Genomic DNA, 21274 nt, shown 5'->3' on the forward strand with positions numbered 1-21274 from the left:
ATGTGTTGTGTGATGGTACTCAGGATGAGCTGCTCCATCAGCTTCCCGGGCACCGAAGTCAAGCTGACAGGCCTGTAATTTCCCAGATCATCCTTCTGACCCTTCTTATAGATGGGCGTCACATTGGCCAATTTCCAATCTGTCGGGACCTCCCCGGTCAGCCAGGACTGCTGGTAAATGATGGAAAGCGGCTTGGCGAGCACCCCAGCCAGCTCCTTCAGCACCCTCGGGTGTATCCCATCTGGTCCCATAGACTTGTGTGTGTCTATGTGATGCAGTAGGTCACTGACTGTCTCCTCCTGGATTGTGGAGGGTCATTCTCCCAGTCTCTGTCTTCTGGCTGAGGAGGCTGGATTCCCTCAGTACAACTAGTCTTGTTATTAAAGACTGAGGCAAAGAAGGCATTAAGGACCTCAGCCTTTTCCTCTTCTCTTGTTACCATGTTTCCTCCTGCATCTAGAAGGGGATGGAGACTCTCCCTGGTCTTTCTTTTGCTGCTGACATAGAAACATTTCTTGTTGTCCTTGACTGCTGAAGCCAGGGTAATTTCCAGCTGGGCTTTAGACCTCCTGATTTCTGCCCTGCATAGCCTCACAGCCTCTTTGTAATCACTGTGAGTGGCTAGTCCCTTCTTCCAAAGGCTGTAAACTTTCCTTTTCTACCTGAGTTGCAGCCAAAGCTCCCCGTTCAGCCAGGGTGGCCTTCTCTGTCACCGGCTTCTCTTACAGCACCTGGGGACCACCTGCTCCTGAGCCATTAAGACTTCCTTCCTAAAGAGTGTTCAGCCTTCCTGGACCCCTATACCCTTCAGGAGGGATTCTGTCAAGCAGGTGCCTAAACAATTCAAAGTCAGGCCTTTGGAAGTCCAGGATGGTAGTTCTTCTGCCCCCTCTCCTGGCCTCTCTATTCATGAGAACTCTATTATTTCATGATCCTATAAGGTTCACTACTGCACTTTACCACCAAGTATTAAACCAAGAAATAAATCCATACATGTTTGAGCCACAGTTAGATTTTTAGCTGCACTAGGATCTGCTTAAAGGAGCTTAAAAGAGAAGCACAACATAGACTAATAAAGCATTCTAAAATTTAAAAAAAATGAATTATCAAGCTACATGCTGCTGATGCCTACTACTTACCATTTTCCAGCTATAGCAATGTGTATTCTTAACATACAAAAAAATTGCTGAATTTTCACAGGGAAATGATCCATTTTGATAAATGAAAAATTTGTGGGTATAAATGTGAAACATTTATAAGACCAAAAATATTACAGCTTTTTTTAGTTCATCAGAAGTCTGATTTCTAGCAAAGAGCATCTTAAAATCCCTTTAGAACTCAAAATGTTAGATAAAATAATCTCTAAATATTGTTTGCATTCTGATTTTAAGTTGATACTTGCCTTCAGAATTTTGAGGGAAATATACAGATAGCCCAAAACATATAATACAGCATTTGAATATCAAGCTTCACTTGCCTGATGCCTATGTTACATCTGAGAGTCTGAAATCAGAAGAAATAGACCAGTAATCTAAACAGTGAAATTAACATGCTAAAAATCACTGGTTGAATGTCTTTATGTATTATTACATGCAAAACGGTAACAGTTCAGAAATAGTGACATTTAAAAATGCCTATACAAATTCAGCACAGCTTTTATGTGCATATAAATTACAATACTGTCTTCTATTCCTTTATTATACTTTCTCTAGCATTCCATGAACATAATTATGGTTCTGAGTGTTTGGCTGGCTTATCAATACAACTTTTCACACCTACTATACAAAATATGGTCATACTAGACATACAGAATATGTCTAGTAAGTGTATCTTACATTTTCAGAGAATCACAGAATCATCTAGGTTGGAAAGGACCTTGAAGATCATCCAGTCCAACCATTAACCTAACACTGACAGATCCCAACTACACCATATCCCCAAGCGCCATGTCAACCCGCCTCTTGAACACCTCCAGGGATGGGGACTCCACCACCTCCCTGGGCAGCCCATTCCAACGCCTAACAACCCGTTCTGTAAAGAAATGCTTCCTAATATCCAGTCTAAACCTTCCCTGGTGCAACTTGAGGCCATTCCCTCTTGTCCTATCACTTGTTACTTGGTTAAAGAGGCTCATCCCCAGCTCTCTGCAACCTCCTTTCAGGTAGTTGTAGAGGGCGATGAGGTCTCCCCTCAGCCTCCTCTTCTCCAGACTAAACAACCCCAGTTCCCTCAGCCGCCCCTCCTACGACATGTGCTCCAGACCCTTCACCAGCTTCGTTGCCCTTCTCTGGACACGCTCGAGTCATTCAATGTCCTTTTTGTAGTGAAGGGCCCAAAACTGAACAGAGTCATCGAGGTGCGGCCTCACCAGTGCCGAGTACAGGGGTAAGATCACTTCCCTGTGAAGAATTTTTAATCTTGAACCGGGTACAGAATTGCTTCTTTGATGAGCATTTCTTAATTTGATAATACAGTTCATTACAAATTGTCTTTTATTTGTGTCCCCCCCAAAGGCCTTGTGGTAAGCAGGATTATTCCCATATTATTTAAAAACCAAAAAGGTAGGTCCCAAACACTGCTGTGTTTGCAATGTCTACTTTTTTCAATAACTCACGATATCTGGTAAGCATTTTGCCATGTTTAGAAGAAGGTCCCTATGGATTTGAGCAGCACTTAGAAATATTAAGCATTTCTACAAACAAAACTAGGTTTCTGAAGCTGTGAGCCCCAAAAAAATGAGAAACATCACTGCTGAACGCATTGTTCTAGGGTCAGATGACTAGTACATAATTAAATAGAAATTTTGGCAGAAGTCAGTTTTCCAGAATTGTGTTCCATTTCATAATAAGCCATCCTTTTCTCCTTGTATAATCTTCTACCTTTTTCCATTATGTTTTCCAAATTCAGCAATATTTAAGTGCTTCACAGTACAGCTTTGATTCCTCATCCATACTAAATGATCCATCCTTCACACTAAATGAGGCAAAATACATCTGAAAATCTAGCATACAATCAAGTTAAAAGATAAAAAGAAAGAAGATACTTCTATCATGGACAACACTAATCTGCATTTTCAAGCTTCTAAATGCTTTAAACTTTGTTATGAACTTCTGTTCTGTGGTGGTTTTTTTTTTCAAAGAAGGAATCTGCAAAGAATTCAGCTGTTCTACTCTAATAAGCCTCCACTGAGTGCACAGAATTTGGTGTTCGTTTCTCCCTTCCCTCCTGTAGGCTTGTCTCTTGCCTAAAGTTTCACAGCAATAGCAGAAATTTAACACCCAGATGATTCATCTTCCATTTTTTATGTCTTGCTCCAAAAGAAGAGAACACTAAACACTGTTCTCAAAGATTCTAGGCAAAGCAATTAATTTCCTCCTCTCATTCTGAAAACAAACAAAATTAAAATTATTAAAATAAAATATTTATTAAAAAACCCAAATTCTTTAAAAAAACTAAAACAACTTCCCCACAAATCAAAGACAGATACTTAATACAGAAAAACTCTAAAAATGTTAAGTAACTAAATACTGATATTTGTATTCAAGCTTAATTATCCTTGTAACTTTTTTTCATTTTAGTAATTCATTCTGCAGTTTCTTCCATCCTTACCCTGCCCTATATCCAAACTTTATTTTTCTCCTTGTCAGTCTTTATATTTAAACAGTATTATGTGTTCACAACTCCCATTTCACTGAGGTAGTAAGCACAGAAATAATCCTGCACGAAAATGGAGCTAATCCCTGTCATAAGGGTTTATAGAAACCTAAGGATCTTTGTTCCATTATTAAGCCTTCCAGAAAAACATATGCAGCAAGTTAACACAAACCATCACATGCACAATTTTTATTTATAAACCAATTCCTCTAACCTAGCCACCCAGTGTAATATATATTTTGTCATCATAGATACAAGTACTGCTTTCTCTCAAACAATGAAATGGAAAAAAAAAAAAAAAGATGGCATCTTTCTCTACCACATAATACAGATGACCAAGTTTTATAACTCAAAAATTGCCAAGTTAGGAAGAGAGCTTAATGTACGTTAGATGCAACTATGTACGACTAAAGTAATTAACCACAGAACATGCCTCTGAAGTTTACCAAGGTTATTCTTTCAGGAAAAATAAAAAATGACGTATTTTAAAACTGAAATCCAAGGGATCAATGAGGTTTAAAAAAGAGAAAATCTTAATTCATGTTCCATAGTCAATACGATATTTATCTTCTCGTTTGACAAAAAAAAAAAAAAAAATTTCATCTTTTCCTGTGCTACAGCTACATATTCAGATAAAATGGGAACTATTTCATCATGCTGAAGAAGGCTTTCTATTAAATCTGTTGTGCATAATCTTCAGCAGTATAATACATCTGAAAACAAAATTCAGCCCAATTCTCTATGCAGCAACATTTATCATTCAGGGGAAAAAAAAGTACTTTCAGTTCAAATATCATTACATTATCTCACAGAGTTAGTTTCAGATTGCTGAACTTTCTGAAAAATTACTTTATAGACACAGCAATAGCTCAAAATAAAACTAGTTTTGGAATCATAAATCCTCTTGCCTGCCTTCCTCATTCTATACTCAAACACAGAGAAAAACACTATATTTTTAAATTGAAACCAGTAAAAATAATGTTGGCTGAATAAGGTATCAAACAGATAAACTGACATTTGCAATACAGATTAAACGGAACAAATCCATTTTAGTTTCTATGTTACAATATGTATTTTAAAAGAATCACAATGCTACGGTCTTAATCTGCATAGGAACTGCTGATTTTATCAGAAGTACTTCTGAGATGCAATAAAGATGAAATTTGTTATTTTTTGTTAAGTATTTAAAAATAGAATTATTTTTAAATGAAACAAACATGCATTATAAAACAGTTTTACCAAAATGTAGTATTCTTCAGCTAGCTATATTTTTTTAGCTCTTTGGAAAATATACTGTTAAAGTGTTACAACAAATTACGTACTTTTAATATGATTCCATGCTTAAGTGTTTCACAATATGAGATGAGAAGCTACTGACTTCTCATGGTTTGTCAGATTATCTCAGAAAACTAGAATGTAAAGTAACTTCCCGCAGAATCTTTTAAAAGAATTAACAATCGCATAAATACTGTACAATGTGTCTGTTTTATGTATTAGACGGTATTCCCAGTAATCACAAAACTGTAAATTTTACCTATTAAATTCAACAATTAATTTTAACAGTCAAACATAGTAAATTAAACAGTTGATGGTTAGCTACATATCAGAGACATTCTCAGTTTTCAAAAGCACTCCTCTAAGTGAAAGAAACAGAAAAATAGGGTCAACATTTGGAGAAACCATCACTGCATATACTGCATAATAAAAATAGTAAATAGCAACTGAAAAGCATGATTTCCCCATAAATAAAATAAGAAGTTCAGTTACCTTTACCATACCTTTATCTGCTGTCTTCTAAGCATTGCAAGTTCCCTCATATCTCGGAATGGCTGTAGTAAAAACTGGTAGAGCTCCATAGTAGCTTCTGCAAGAATACTGTAGGCTTCATCTTCCATTTGATACAGTTCAAGCAGCTCTACCATGCTTTCCATGTTCTTATGCTTTTCCAGAAGCTGTAAAAAAAGTACTAATTTTAGTGAATGTACTCAAACATTCCTGCTAAAAATAAGTTATTTAAAAAAACCCCAAACGTTTCTTAGCCTAACCTTTTGTATTATCTTCTCTACCCCACAAAACCATCAGACATACAAACAAACAAAAAAATTAAACCCCACCGACATCATGAATTTAGCCAGTCAAGCATGAGCATGTCTCTGATAAGCTTAACTCAAAATGTGCACCACTCCTATTTTTTTCTTTTCAAAAATTTTTGGAAGGTAATGAGGACAAAGACAGCACAAAAAGCAACTTAGTACAAGAATCTATAACATAGTAATCAATGTGCTGGGTTTGTGTGGTAGGTTTTTTGGTAGCAGGGGAGGGGGCTACAACAGTGGCCCCCTGTGAGAAGATTCTCAAAGCTCCCCTGGCTCCAAATTTGACCTGCCTCTGGCCAAGGCCAAGTCAATTAGCAACAGTGGCTTCACCTCTGCAATAATGTATTTAAGAAAGGCAAGCTGGGAAAGGGTTGGGGACTTGTGAGGAGGCATTACAAGAAGGACACTTATGTGAATACCAAGGTCAGTGGAAGAAAGGAGGAGGAAAGGGGGGAGGTGTGCCAGAGCTAAGAGCCCCCATGTATCCCCTAGTGAGATGGCAGGGCCCCCCCCCCCCAACCATGGAGGTCACCAGAGGAGCAGAGGCTGCCCTGTGGAGGACCCCACACTGAAGAAGGCATCTGCACTTAAAGGAGGCCAGGACTCTGTGGGAAGAAGCAGCTCCCACTGTTCTAGCTCTGTGCTGGGAGGACTGCAACACATGGAGGCAACCCACTGATACAGAGAAATGATTACTTGCTTTGAGACTCACTTATAGCAAACTGCTTTGCAACTTATTTACTTATAGCAACTTGAGATGAGGAGCTAGGAAATTAAAATAGGATATAGAAATCAGGCACTCAAGAAATGAAGGTATAACTGAGTTTAGAGATAAAGATGGAAGACTTAGAGATCAGGCTAGGGGCTAGAGGCCCATTAGTTAAAAGATAACTAAGATGGAATAGGATAATAGATCATAGTCGATGGGCCAGAGAGCAGAACAATATGGAAACCTTGATTAATGGAAGCTGTGAGGGAACGCTTCCTGATGGAATAGGAAGACAGCCCTAAAAACTGGTCAAAACCAACCCTATGGTCCGGCCTGAGTCCAGGAGGCGACAGAGACTGCGCAAGGAACGGAGGTAAAAAGTTCAACAGTGAGGAAGAGGAGCTCCTTCATCTCTGCGACCCCAGCCCATGACCACTGGGACACACTGTGCAGACACAACTAGGAGGAGACCGGGGCGGAACATATGAAAAAGACTTTCAGGCTCATTATAATGCGAAGCGGGAATAGGTCATGCATATGTATGGGCGTATTATGAATATGTGATGCTTTGTAGCATAAAGCCAAGACAAGGTGCCACGAGAGGGGCGCACGTTTGTGGTGGAGCGATCCCCCGTGTGTCTCAGCGCTGAATAAACACACCTACTTTATAACCTTATAGGTTGTGAAGTTGTGTTTCCGCAAGTCAACTTATAGTATTACTTGTAGCATTTTTGAATATTGCTAATTTTGATTAATAATCCTGCTTGCCCAGACTGTTCTGTGGAATTTTACCAAGGACTACTGTGTCCATCAAAACAAAGCAGTTTACTGTGGAAACCTAACAAGAACTGCAGTGTTCAGCAAAATACCATGTTTTTGTCCTTGGGGAACAGGTGTGCTCTAACTAGTTTAGTCTTTGTAATGAATAGATAGCCATATATGGACGGTAGAAATGGATACACCGGTACTTTTAGATAAGATAGAATGAGTAAACCACCTGAAAACACTCTTGTTGTTCAAGAAATTGGCCAAGAGAATCTGCACATGCTCCGGGGAAAAGTACAAGGTGAGAAAGACTGTGAGCCTTCCTCCCAAAGCCCCCCGAAGACGCCCCCCAGGAGGCAATGCGCAGGCGCAAAGAGAACATAAACTGCTGACACCAGCCTCTAGAACTAACCCAGCCTCACTCATGCATATGTATGTTTGTGTTATGTAATCCAATGGATATGTATATCCACACTCTATAAGTTTCTGGTAAAATGTGCTGTTGGTGTGCAAGCTTTGTGGAAAAATCCCCTTGCACCCCAGCCGGAGTAAACATACCTGCTGTATAACTCTATTTCGAGTTGTAGAGTCTGTTTCCACAAATCACCACGCTGGAGCATCCTGAGAAGAATGCATCCCATGGGGGTGACTCACGATGGAGAAAGTTCATGGAGGACTGTCTCCCATGAGAGAGACACTACATGGAGCAGTGAGAAGAATGCAGAAGGGTGCTTCCCCCCCACCTTGGAGGAAGAAGCAGCAGGACTGACTGCACCCCACATCCCCTGCCCCTCTACTGCTGGGGGGGGGAAGATAGAGATATCAGAGTTATCAACAAAACTGAGCCAAGAAGAAGGGAGGGGTGGGGGAGGTGGTTTTTTCTAAGACACGGTAACACATCTCACTGTCCCATTCTGTCTGTTAAGTGTTGTTCTTGTTAGTGTTCTGAATTAAAGTGATGTCCTTTTTTTCTTCCCCTAACGAGTCTGTCTTTTGCCTGTGAGCATAACAGGTGAGTCACCCTTCCCTATCCTTATCTCCATTCCTGAGCCTTTTGATTCACTTTTGTCCTTCCCAGCACTGGGAGGGAAGGGGTGAGTGAACAGCTGTGTGGTGCTCAGTTGCCCTCTGGGCTCAAACCAGACAATCAGATAAGCTACTTCACACATTTCCCACTTTCAGGTATGAGGAGAGAAGTAGTGATAGGAAATGAAACAAAAGGAAAAGTCACATTTTGATCTTTCTAGGCTTTTTTTTCTGTTTTTTTTTTGCTTATCTGTACTTTGAAGCTGCACACAGCCCCATTATACCAGTGCAGCTCCAGACAAATACAAGAATCTATGTGAAACAAAACAGTGATCTGCATTTCTGGTACTTTTGTCTTCCATTTTATTATTTTTCCCTAGAGTTTAGGCATAAAAGTTCAAATCCACAAAGTTTCCATTAATTTTTAAATGAAATTATCTAAATATTATAAGCTTTGAAGTATTTTAAAGAAAATAATATTTTAATTCATATAAGAAAACACAACAACATGTGTCCATTTCTTCCTTTAGTTCTTATGAAGCCAAAAATCCATTTGTACGAATTTGCTATATGTTTTTAATTTATATGTTTGTTTTGCATCTATTTGGGGCATTTCCCTGGGTAGACCTCACATGCTGCTGGAAATCTTTTACCATTTCTAAAAAAAAAAAATATCCAACTGTTTAACAAAACAGACATGTAATACTTGATGTATTTACAAATACAAGGTTATCTGAAATTAATTCCCCATTATGTAATTTTCAAAGTCAAAATCTCTTGACCTTTAAAAATATAATCTCAAAAACATATATTTACAGTTCAAGTTTATTTAAACTTAACATAGATTAGGAATACTATTGTACCGGGTCTGGCTGAGCCAGAACTGGTTTTCCCCTGTAGCAGCCCTCATGGTGCTGTGTTTTATGCTGGGAGCTGGCAGGGTGTTGATAGCACCCTGGTGTTGTGGCTACTGCTGAGTAGTGCTTACACAGCACCAAGGCTCTTTCCGACATTTTTCCCCCCCACAGTGGGACGGGGTGGGCAAGATCTTGGGAGGGGACACAACCAGGACAGCTGACCCGAACTGACCAAAGGGATATTCCAGACCATATGACGTCTGCTCAGTATAAAGCTGGGAGAAAGGAGGAAGGGGGTGGGGTCACCTTGGTCCTCCGAGGCAACCACTATGCGTATTGGAGCCCTGCTTCCTGAGAAGGCCTGACATCGCCTGTTCATGGGAAGTAGAGAATAAATCTGTTTTCTTTTTTCTGCTTCTGCTGTGCGTGGACCTTTGCTTTGCTTTTCTTATGTTAAAACTGCTGTTGTTTTACCCACAAGGGTTGTTTTGTTTTCCTATCTTATTTTCTTTCCCCTCTTTGCCCTATTGAGAAAAAAAGGGGAAAGGGGGGGAAGTGATAGAGCGACTTGGTGGGTACCTGGCATTTAGCCAAGGTCAAACCACCACAGTCTTTTTTGGCGCCCAACGCGGGGCGGGACAACGGCAGTTTTATATTAATTGTGCTATAGCTATAGCAGTTAGTAAGCGACAAGCTCTTGTGCTGGTCACGGGTTTGTTTATTGCTCTGCTTATCTTTATTTTGCTAAGCTCGGGAACATGCTGGAAGAAATTGGGAACATCATGAGTGGTTTTATTCTGCAGGCTCCCGAAGTACTTATTAATCCTTATGTTAGCTCTTTGATACTGTTCATTAATGCTATTCGCCTATTGTGGGCTGTGTGGAGCTCGTTAGGTTTTTGGTGTAAGAGAAAGCAAATTTTGGGTGAGAGAATACCAAAATGTGCCCTGAGGCGGCCTGTCCCTGGGTGGCAGGGGGAGTGGAAGGATTTGGGCAGATTCCTAGGACGGTTATCACCTCCTGTAGCCTGGGATCTTACCCCTGAAGAGGCAAGCAACCCCGCAAAACTGACACAACACCTGATAGAAGGGTGCCTTGTCTATCCCAGTGAAAATCAGCAACTCCTAGCGCTGTACTGGGGCCTGGCCTGTGCTTATCGAGCTGCAGTTCAGTGCTCTCAAAGGACTGTGGTGGAGATGGGAACTCAAACAATAACAACAACAGCAGAGATTGCCCCAGTAGTAAAAAAGAAACAGTGGACAAGGAGAACAACAGGCCTATACCCTTGATTAATAAGGGACGAGAAAGAAGAGGAAGAAGCGGGTCCTTCAGCAAAGGGGTCAGAAGAGGGAATAACAGAACTCAAACAGGAGGCAGAAACTACCCGGTCCCTGACGTCATCAGAACTGCGAGATCTGCGGAAAGACTATAGCCGCCAGCCGGGTGAGCGGATTGCTGCCTGGCTGCTTCGATGCTGGGATAATGGGGCTGATGCTCAGCAGCTGGAAGGTAAGGAAGCCCAACAGCTGGGTTCCCTTGCTAGAAATCGAGGAATTGAAAGGGGAATTGGAAAAGAGACAGGAATTTGCAGTCTGTGGAGACGGCTCCTTTCAAGTGTTAAAGCAAGATATCCTTTCAAGGAAGATCTTACGGACAACTCCCCAGGGAAGTGGGCTACTGCGGATGAAGGTGTCCAGTACCTGAGAGAATTAGCAGTGCTGGAAGTCATCTATAGTGATCCAGATAATGATGAAGCCCCTAAAAATCCAGAGGATGTCCTGTGCACACGGGCCATGTGGAGGAAGGTGATTAAAGGTGCGCCATCCTCGTATTCTGCCGGCTTGGCTGCGATGTACTACCCAGAAATGGATGTGGGAGAAGGACTAAGATGTACGCCAACTGTGGAGGCAGTCTCTTCCTGGCTTCAGAACTTTGAAGAGAGTCTTGGTACCTCCTCATCTCTACGGGCGAGTGCCTTAGATGTCAGGAGCACCCCAGAAATCGGTTCTCTTCCACCCCAGTCAGAGGGAAAGGGAAACCCAGGCGCATGACACGTGGCGAACTTTGGTTCTTCCTGCGTGACCAGGGGGAGGACATGAGGAAGTGGGATGGCCAACCCACCTTCAAGTTGGAAGCTCGTGTACATGAATTGCGAGGAAAGACCCCTGCCAAGAAGAAGACATCCAAGAAGGTTGTTAATGTAGCTGGTGTGAAACCGCAAGAAAGTAATCAGCGATCTCCCAGATACAGGAAGACTGAGATCACCTCCCTTGGCCCTGATGAAGGAGTTTCCGGCCTGGCACGGCAAGGGTCAGACAGTGAATACTCTGACCAAGAACAGGAATAGAGGGCCCCTGCCTCCAGCCAGGAGGAGGAAAGGGATGATCGGGTGTATTGGACAGCGTGGATTCGATGGCCTGGCACATCAAATCCACAGAAGTACCAGGCTTTAATCGATACCGGGGCACAGTGTACATTAATGCCATCAAGTTATAGAGGGGCAGAACCTATCTGGATCTCAGGAGTGACAGGGGGATGTCAAGAACTGTCAGTACTGGAGGCCGAGGTTAGCTTGACCGGGGACAAGTGGGAAAAACATCCCATTGTAACTGGCCCAGAAGCCCCTTGTATCTTGGGCATTGACTACCTCAAGAGGGGGTATTTCAAAGACCCAAAAGGATACCGATGGGCTTTTGGCGTGGCCAGTGTGAACACAGAGAAGGTCAAACAGTTGTCTAATCTGCCTGGCCTCTCAGAAGATCCTTTTGTTGTAGGACTGTTGCGAGTTAAAGAACAACAGGTGCCAATTGCTATGAGGACCGTGCACCGACGGCAGTATCGCACGAACCGAGACTCTCTGGCTCCCATCCAAGAACTGATCCGTCAACTGGAGACCCAAGGTGTCATCAGTAAGACACATTCGCCTTTTAATAGCCCAATATGGCCGGTGCGAAAGTCTGACGGAGGGTGGAGGTTGACAGTAGACTATCGTGGCCTGAACGAAGTGACGCCACCACTGAGTGCTGCTGTACCACATATGTTAGAGCTCCAATATGAACTGGAGTCAAAGGCAGCCAAGTGGTACGCCACAATCGACATCGCCAATGCATTCTTTTCAATTCCTTTGGCAGAAGAGTGCAGGCCACAGTTTGCCTTCACGTGGAGGGGTGTCCAATATACCTGGAATCGACTGCCCCAGGGGTGGAAGCACAGCCCCGCTATTTGTCATGGACTAATTCAAACTGCACTGGAAAAGGGTGATGCCCCTGAACATCTACAGTACATCGATGACATCATTGTGTGGGGCAACAAGGCAGAAGAAGTGTTCAAGAAAGGACAAAAAGTAATCGAGATTCTTCTGAGAGCTGGGTTTGCCATAAAGAAAAGCAAGGTCAAGGGACCAGCACAGGAGATTCAGTTCTTGGGAATAAAATGGCAAGATGGACGCCGCCATGTGCCTATGGAGGTTGTCAACAAGATAGCAACTATGTCTCCACCGACCAACAAGAAGGAAACACAAGCTTTCTTAGGACTTGTGGGATTTTGGAGGATGCACATTCCAGGGTACAGTCAGCTGGTGAGCCCTCTCTATCAAGTAACCCGAAAGAAGAACCATTTTGAGTGGGGTCTTGAGCAACAACAAGCCTTTGAGCACATCAAACAGGAGATAGCTCGGGCGGTAGCTCTTGGGCCTGTTCGGACAGGACCAGATGTGCAAAATGTACTTTACACATCCACTGGGGAGCATGGCCTCACATGGAGCCTCTGGCAGAAGATACCAGGTGAAACTCGGGGTCGACCATTAGGATTTTGGAGCCGGGGATATCGAGGATCAGAAGCCCACTACACTCCAACTGAAAAGGAGATATTGGCAGCATATGAGGGGATTCGAGCCGCTTCCGAAGTTGTTGGTACAGAAGCACAGCTCCTCTTGGCACCGCGATTGCCTGTACTACATTGGATGTTCAAAGGAAACATCCCTTCTACACACCATGCAACCAGTGCTACCTGGAGTAAATGGGTAGCGTTAATCACGCAACGAGCTCGACTGGGAAAACCCAACCGTCCAGGGATCCTGGAAGAGATCATGGACTGGCCAGAAGGTAGAGATTTTGGAGCACTGCCTGAGGAGGTGGCTCGTGCCCAAGAGGCACTGCCATATAACGAGTTACCAGAAGATGAAAGGCGGTATGCTCTGTTTACTGATGGATCCTGTCGTGTGGTAGGAAACCATCGGAAGTGGAAAGCTGCTGTGTGGAGCCCCACAAGACAAGTCGTTGAGGCCACTGAAGGAGAGGGCGAGTCAAGTCAGTTTGCAGAAGTAAAAGCGATCCAACTAGCCCTAGAGATTGCTGAACGAGAAAAATGGCCAGTACTGTATCTCTACACTGACTCCTGGATGGTGGCTAAAGCCCTGTGGGGGTGGCTACAGGAGTGGAAGAAGACCAATTGGCAGCGCAGAGGTAAACCCATCTGGGCTGCTGCACTGTGGCAGGACATCGCTGCCCGAGTGGAAAACGTGGCTCTAAAGGTACGTCATGTAGATGCCCACGTGCCCAAAAGCCGTGCCACCGAAGAACATCAAAACAATGAGCAAGTAGACAAGGCTGCTAAAATTGAAGTAGCTCAGCTGGACCTGGACTGGGAGCACAAGGGTGAGCTATTTGTAGCTCGATGGGCCCATGAAACATCCGGGCATCTCGGGAGAGATGCAACGTACAGATGGGCTCGTGATCGAGGGGTGGACCTGACCATGGAGGCCATCTCACAGGTCACTCATGAATGCGAAACATGTGCTGCAATCAAGCGAGCCACACGAGTAAAGTCTCCCTGGAACAGAGGGCGATGGCTGAGTTTTCGAGATGGTGAGGCCTGGCAAATTGACTATATTGGACCATTGCCACGAACACGCCAAGGCAAGCGCTACATACTCACCATGGTGGAAGCAACTACTGGTTGGCTCGAAACGTACCCTGTAAATCATGCCACTGCCCGAAATACCATCTTAGGTCTTGAAAGGCAAATTTTGTGGTGACATGGTACTCCTGAAAGAATCGAATCAGACAACGGGACCCATTTTCGAAATAATCTCATAAACTCCCGGGCAAAGAAACACGGCATTGAGTGGGTGTATCACATCCCTTATTACCCACAAGCGTCTGGAAAGATTGAAAGATACAATGGACTGTTGAAGACTATGTTGAGAGCATTGGACAATGGGGGATGGAGGCACTGGGATATAAATTTAGCAGAAGCCACTTGGCTAATTAACACCAGAGGATCTGTTAACCATCCTGGTCCTGCCCAAACCAAACCCCTTCATACTGTGGGAGGAGATAAGGTCCCTGTAGTACACACAGGGAAATGGCTGGGGAAGGCAGTGTGGATTGCTCCTCCCTTGGGAAAAGGCAAGCCCACTCGTGGGATTGTTTTTGCTCAGGGACCTGGATGTACTTGGTGGGTAATGCGGGAGAATGGGGCTACTCAGTGTGTGCCTCAAGGAGATTTAACCTTGGGGGGAAATAATCTGTGGGTTGAGTTGTATGTTGCAGGAAGTGATGGAGGAAGTAGGAACGACGAAGAGTGAACCAAATACGTGCGATGATGACCCAAACCTAGCCGGTGCTGGAGTCCAACAGTCAAACATACTGCTCCTGTCCTGAACATCCATCTTGACAGATGGGAGCCAAGTCACTGAACATCTGGAGGAGTGAAGAAAGCTTACGGAATGGATAAATGAGTGTTATGTGGGACCTGGGCATGACGTAAATGGTATGGAATAAGGGGTGGAGACTGTATCGGGTCTGGCTGAGCCAGAATTGGTTTTCCCCTGTAGCAGCCCTCATGGTGCTGTGTTTTATGTTGGGAGCTGGCAGGGTGTTGATAGCACACTGGTGGTGTGGCTACTGCTGAGTAGTGCTTACACAGCACCAAGGCTCTTTCCGACATTTCCCCCCCCCGCAGTGGGACGGGGTGGGCAAGATCTTGGGAGGGGACACAACCAGGACAGCTGACCCGAACTGACCAAAGGGATATTCCAGACCATATGACGTCTGCTCAGTATAAAGCTGGGAGAAAGGAGGAAGGGGGTGGGGTCACCCTTGGTCCTCCGAGGCAACCACTACGCGTATTGGAGCCCTGCTTCCTGAGAAGGCCCGACATCGCCTGTTCATGGGAAGTAGAGAATAAATCTGTTTTCTTTTTTTGCTTCCGCGCGCGGACCTTTGCTTCGCTTTGCTTATATTAAAACTGCTGTTGTTTTACCCACAAGGGTTGTTTTGTTTTCCTATCTTATTTTCTTTCCCTTCTTTGCCCTGTTGAGAAAAAAGGGGGAAAGGGGAGGAAGTGATAGAGTGACTTGGTGGGTACCTGGCATTTAGCCAAGGTCAAACCACCACACAGATCAACACCATAAAATTGCTGCTTCAAATTTCACTTGGGTTAAAAGTTACATGAGATAAAGAGTCAGAAGAAGTATGAAAAATTCCAGTTTTGGAAAAGAAAAAAAACAAACAACACAGAGAAATTATGACATACATTTGAAATTATAGTTACGATATACAATGGTTAAGGGAATACAAAAGGGTCAAACTATTCTCTCTCACTTTTTGGAACTGATGTCATTACCAGTAAAAGAACAGTCTTTGCCAATACAGTGTGGTATGAACAGATAGCTTCAATTCTGCTTCCAGACAGAGCCTTGTAAGTCTGATGAAGAGTCCAGGCTGCTTTAGTGCTACTAGTCCTAAATGGGCCACTGACATAGGAAACAGATGGTGCTAAGCTAGCTGTGTAGAGGATGTCTCCCACTTTGCTCTATAAAGTCGTCTGATGGAAGCTTTCCTGTTCTGGATCAAAGTCAGCTGAAGCATTTTTTTATTTTAGCTGGCTGCCATCCAGACAGTATTCAGACTATCAGATAACAATAATGCTGGGCCTAGCACAGAATCCACTGAATTAATAATGTCATAAGGCAAACCAGGCCCTCTACTGACTTACAGGTAGTTTAAAACTGTGTATGTTCCAATTTTCACATGGGCAGTACCTAGATGATATGCTATATTAGAAACATGAAAATTCAGCTAACACCTTTTAGTAAAATGGAGATATTGGTTAATCTGGTCAAATGTCTAAACCAACCCGGTATGTTAAAACTGTGCAGTTTTCAAGGTGCTACCATAAAATACATGAATAATTTTTGTGCCATGTTATGCCCCATTCATGATTAATTCTCAATACAGATATTCAGTGTTACTATTCATTTAATTCAACAGTCTTGGTGTGAATTTTTTTACTTTCACAACTTTTCATAGAATCATATCATAGAATTATGGAATGGTTTGGGTTGGAAGGAACCTTAAAGATCATCTAGTTCCAACCCCCCTGCCATGGGCAGGAACACCTTCCACTAGCCCAGGTTGCTCAAAGCCCCGTCCAACCTGGCCTTGAACACTGCCAGGGAGGGGGCAGCCACAGCTTCTCTGGGCAACCTGTTCAGTGTCTCACCACCCTCACCGTGAAGAATTTCTCCCTTATACCTAATCTGAATCTACCCTCTTTCAGTTTAAAACCATTACCCCTTGTCCTATGGCTACAAGCCCTATTAAAAAGTCTGTCCCCAGCTTTCCTGTAGCCCCCTTTAAGTACTAGAAGGCCACTATAAGGTCTCCCCAGAACCTTCTCTTCTCCAGGCTGAAGAACCCCAACTCTCTCAGCCTGTCCTCACAGGAGAGGTGTTCCAGCCCCCTGATTATCTTTGTGGCCTCCTCCAGACCCGCTCCAACAGGTCCATTGTCCTTATGTTGGGGCCCCCAGAGCTGAACACATTTAATTTATTTATATTAAAGAAGGGTGTGGAGGGGGGTAGAATAATATCCTCTAGAGACCTGACTAGTGCTCTACCCATTGAATACTGCATTTATTCAAGAATCATGTTTCACAGATGTTACATAGTTCACGACTGAACAAGTCCATATATTTTAGGCAATTATTGTGCAGATAGACTCTAGCCAGCAGGAAACACATTTTTGTCAATTTAACAGGACATATATTTGAACTATATAGCTCAGGCCTCCTCGAAGAGAGGGATACGTATTTCTTGAAATGCCTGTGGGCCAAAGTAATCCTTTGTGTATCTGTCCTGGGGGATGACACAGAATAGAATATTTTCAGTTGGAAGGGTCCTACAACGATCATCTAGTCCAACTGCCTGACCAATTCAGGGCTGACCAAAAGTTAAAGCCTATCATTAAGGGCATTGTCCAAATGCCTCTTAAACACTGACAGGCTTAGGGCATCAACCACCTCCCGAGGAAGCCTGTTCCAGTGTTTGACCACCCTCTTGGTAAAGAAATGCTTCCTAATGTCCAGTCTAAGCTTTCCCAGCACAGCTTTGAACCATTCCTACGTGTCCTGTCACTCAATACCTGGGAGAAGAGCTTGGCACCTCCCTCACCACTTCCCCTCCTCAGGAAGCTGTAGAGAGCAATGAGGTCACCCCTCAGCCTCCTTTTCTCCAAACTAGACAAGGACAAAGTCCTTAGCCACTCCTCACAGGACACAGCTTCCAGCCCTTTCATCAGCTTTGTTGCCCTCCTCTGGATGCATTCAAGGATCTTCACATCCTTCTTAAGTTGTGGGGCCCAGAACTGCACACAGTATTCAAGGTGAGGCCACATCAACACTAAATAAAGCAGGATAATCACCTCTTCTGACTGGCTGGTTATACTGCGTTTGATGCACAGTATATGTGGTTTGCCCTCTTGGCTGCCATCAACCAGCATCCCTGGATCCCTTTCTGCAGGGCTGCTCTCTAGCCACTCCTCTCCCAATTTATAACTGTGTCCAGTGTTACTCCATCCCACGTGCCAAATCCAGCATTTGGACTTGTTACATTTCATCCCATTAATCATAGCCCAATGCTCCAACCTATCCAGATCTCTCTGCAAGGCCTCTTGTCCCTAAAGAGAGTCAACAGCACCTCCCAGTTTAGTATCATCAGCAAACTTGCTGATGACCAGCACTCATGGACTCCTAAGCCTTCAAAAGCAGATTCCCAGCGTACTCTGCTAAGTAGCTCCCTGAATAGCTTAAAGCTTGCTCTACTGAAGTCCAGGGTAGCAACTCTGCTGACCTTTTTTCTCATTACACTGAAAATTTTAAACTAAACCATTTCATGATCAGTGCGGCCAAGACAGCCACCTACCATCACATCTCCCACGAGTCCTTCTCTATTCACAATTAGCAAGTCTAGGAGAGCTTCTTTCCTAGTTGGCTCCCTGAGTACTTGTGTCAAGAAGTTATCTCCTACAAACTTCAGGAATTTCCAAGACCTGCTTGTCACAGCAGTATGGTATTTCCAGTTGATGTCTGGAAAGTTGAAATCTCCCATAAGGACAAGGGCTACCGATCCAGAAACTTCTCCTAATTGCCTATAAAATAACTCATCAGTACTACCATCCTGGCTGGGCTATCGGTAGCAGACACCCACTACAACATCTACTTTGTTTTCCATCTCCCTAATCCTCACCCAGAGGCTCTCAAGCACATCATCCCTAACTGCAAGGGCTGTACAATCAAACCTCTCCCTTTTACATACAGTGCAACTCCTCCCCCTCGCCTGCCCTGCCTATCCCTCCTGAACAGCCTATAGCCCTCCATCCCAGCACTCCAGTTGTGGGACTCATTCCACCAAGTCTCACTAATACCAATTATATCATAGCTCTGGGAGCTAACCAACACTTCCAGTTCATCCCGTTTGCTTCTCATACTGCATGCATTGGTGTACAAGCATTTCAGATATGCTCCTGAGCCCTCCATGCTCCCTGGAGCAGTGTAAATGTTCCCACTAACACTGCCACCCTCAGGCGATGCCATGCCAACCCCTTGGCTTACCTACTGCAATCCTGTTGGTATCCCCTTCCCCCATCAATTCTAGTTTAAAGCACTCTCAATCAGTCCTGCCAGCTTATGCCCAAAAACCTGCTTTCCCCATTGGGACAGGTGGATTCTGTCATGCTCCAACATACCTTGTCTCTCAAAGGCTCTTCCATGATTTAAAAATGCAAAGTTTTGGCAGAGGCACCAGTCCTGAAGCCAGGTACTGATATACTGGGCTTGCCTGTTTCTTCCAAAGTCTCCCCCCATTACTGGGAGGATTGAAGAAAACACTGCCCCTGCTCCTAAATTTTTTAGCATTCTTCCCAGGGCTCTGAAATATCTTTCAGACTTTTTGTTACAACAACATTAGTACCCATGCGAAAGTGCAGGAATGGACAGTAGTCTAAAGGTTGTACTAAACTCTTCAGTCTTGTGGTGACATCCCTAATTCAGGCCCTAGGGAGGCATCAAACTTCCCTGAAAAGAAGGTCTGGTCTGCAAACATGTCATTGTTTAAGCTCAAAGGGCAACTAAGCACCACACAGCCACTCCCTCACTCCTTCCCCATCCCTGGTGGGACAGGGAAGAAAAAAATAAAACAAAAGGCCCAGGGATCAAGACAAGGACAGGGAGGGATGACTCAACCAATTATGGTCATGGGCAAAAGACAGACTCCATTGGGGAAGAAAAAGAACATCAATTTGATTTGAACACCACCACCACTTAACAAACCACCAGAGTAGGACAGTGAGAAATACAACCACATCTTAAAAACACCTTCCCCCCACCCCTCCCTTCTTCCTGGGCTCAGCTTTGCTCACGATTTCTCTACCTCCTCTCCCACAGTGGCACAGGGAGCAGAGGATGGGGGTTGTGGTCAGTTCATCACCCATTGTTTCTGCCGCTCCTTCCTCCTCAGGGGGACAACTCCTCACACTCTTCCCTTGCTCCAGCATGGAATCCCTCTCATGGGAGACAGCCCTCCATAAACTTCTCTGACATGATTCTTTCCCATAGGGCTGCAGCTCTTCATGAACTGCTCTAGCATGGGTCCCTTCCATGGGTTGCAGTCCTCCCAGCAACAGACTGTTCCAGCATGGGCTTCCCTCAGAGTCACAGCCTTCTTCAGGTGCAGCCACCTGCTCTGACATGGGGTCTTCCACAGGTGGGCATCTGCTCCACCATGGACCTCTAAGGGCTGCAGGGGAATCTCTGCTACAGCGCACTTCCTCCTCCTTTCTTCAACTGACCTCAGTGTCTGCATATCTATTTCCCTCACTCCTCCTCCTACGTTCCCCTTCTTAAATATGTTATCACAGAGGCACAACTACTGTCGCTAATTGGCTCGGCCTTAGCCAGAGGTGGGTCCAACTTGGAGCCAGGGAAGCTTCTAGCAGCTTTTCACAGGAGCCACCCCTGTAGCCCCTCCCCTGCTACCAAAACCCCACCACACACAAACCCAATAAAAAATAGGTGCTTCCATTCCATACAGGAGGGAATCACCAATGACCGTAACTTGCCATTGTTTCTTCTTAGCGCTGGTCTTAATGCAGGTTTTGTTGTGAGGGGTTGGTCTCTCTGACCTTGGCAAGACCGCTTACATCGGTTCCTCTTCTATCTTGGAGGGTAAGGAGAAGTTTCTCTTACTGCTCTGTGCTGTAGTCTTCTTCTACCCCTCCTTGTTTCTTGTGACACTGCCTTCCTCCTGGCACAAAACAGAGCCTGATCCTGCCTCCATAGTGGCCACACTGAGTTGGCTTCTATGCATCAGAAATGGTAGAGTACAGCTCCATTGATCAATCTCCTTCTCAGACTCTTGAATACTCCTCAGTCTGCCCATCTCCTTCTCCAGCTTGGCCACCAAGTAGAGCAGTTTATCTATCTGGTCACACCTCCCACAGGCTTGCTCACTATCACTTTCCACCTCCAGGAATATCCCTTCACACATCCCACAGCTGGAAATCTGAGTGGTCACATGCTTTGACAGGAGCTCTGTCTGTGTGACTGCATTGGTTCTACCAGGTGCTAGAAGCTCAGAAGAAGCAAAGGACACTGCTTCTTACCAAGTAGTTACCATGCTATCCACTGCCACACACCTGCCTGCTGGGAAGTATATATGCTCATCCACTGCAATCAACTGGGCTGATTGGTTTAGCCTGCTTAAATCTCCCACACTGACAGGTACAGGCTCTGCCCCTTGCTGTCTTGTCAAATCAGTGGGTCTAGGGTCAGTTGCTCAGGGAATGCTCCCTGTTCAGACAAGCCTCTCCTTGTCTACATGTATCCCT

At 44.3% G+C, this 21274-nt stretch overlaps 1 protein-coding gene across 3 annotated transcripts in view; it reads right to left on the minus strand.

The window, feature by feature from the left end:
- The window catches only part of LOC141917856 (junction-mediating and -regulatory protein-like), a 97409-nt gene that overhangs the window by 59864 nt on the left and 16271 nt on the right, over nucleotides 1–21274 (minus strand). For all 3 annotated transcript variants that reach the window (XR_012621481.1, XM_074811452.1, XM_074811450.1), the window contains exon 2: nucleotides 5433–5606. Coding sequence is in view for 2 of the 3 variants with exons in the window: in XM_074811452.1 (XP_074667553.1) it covers nucleotides 5433–5606 (174 nt within the window). In the remaining variant the exon portion in view is untranslated. The remainder of the gene's footprint in view (nucleotides 1–5432; nucleotides 5607–21274) is intronic.

This window comes from Strix aluco, chromosome W, assembly GCF_031877795.1.
Source record: "Strix aluco isolate bStrAlu1 chromosome W, bStrAlu1.hap1, whole genome shotgun sequence".
NCBI lineage: Eukaryota > Metazoa > Chordata > Aves > Strigiformes > Strigidae > Strix > Strix aluco.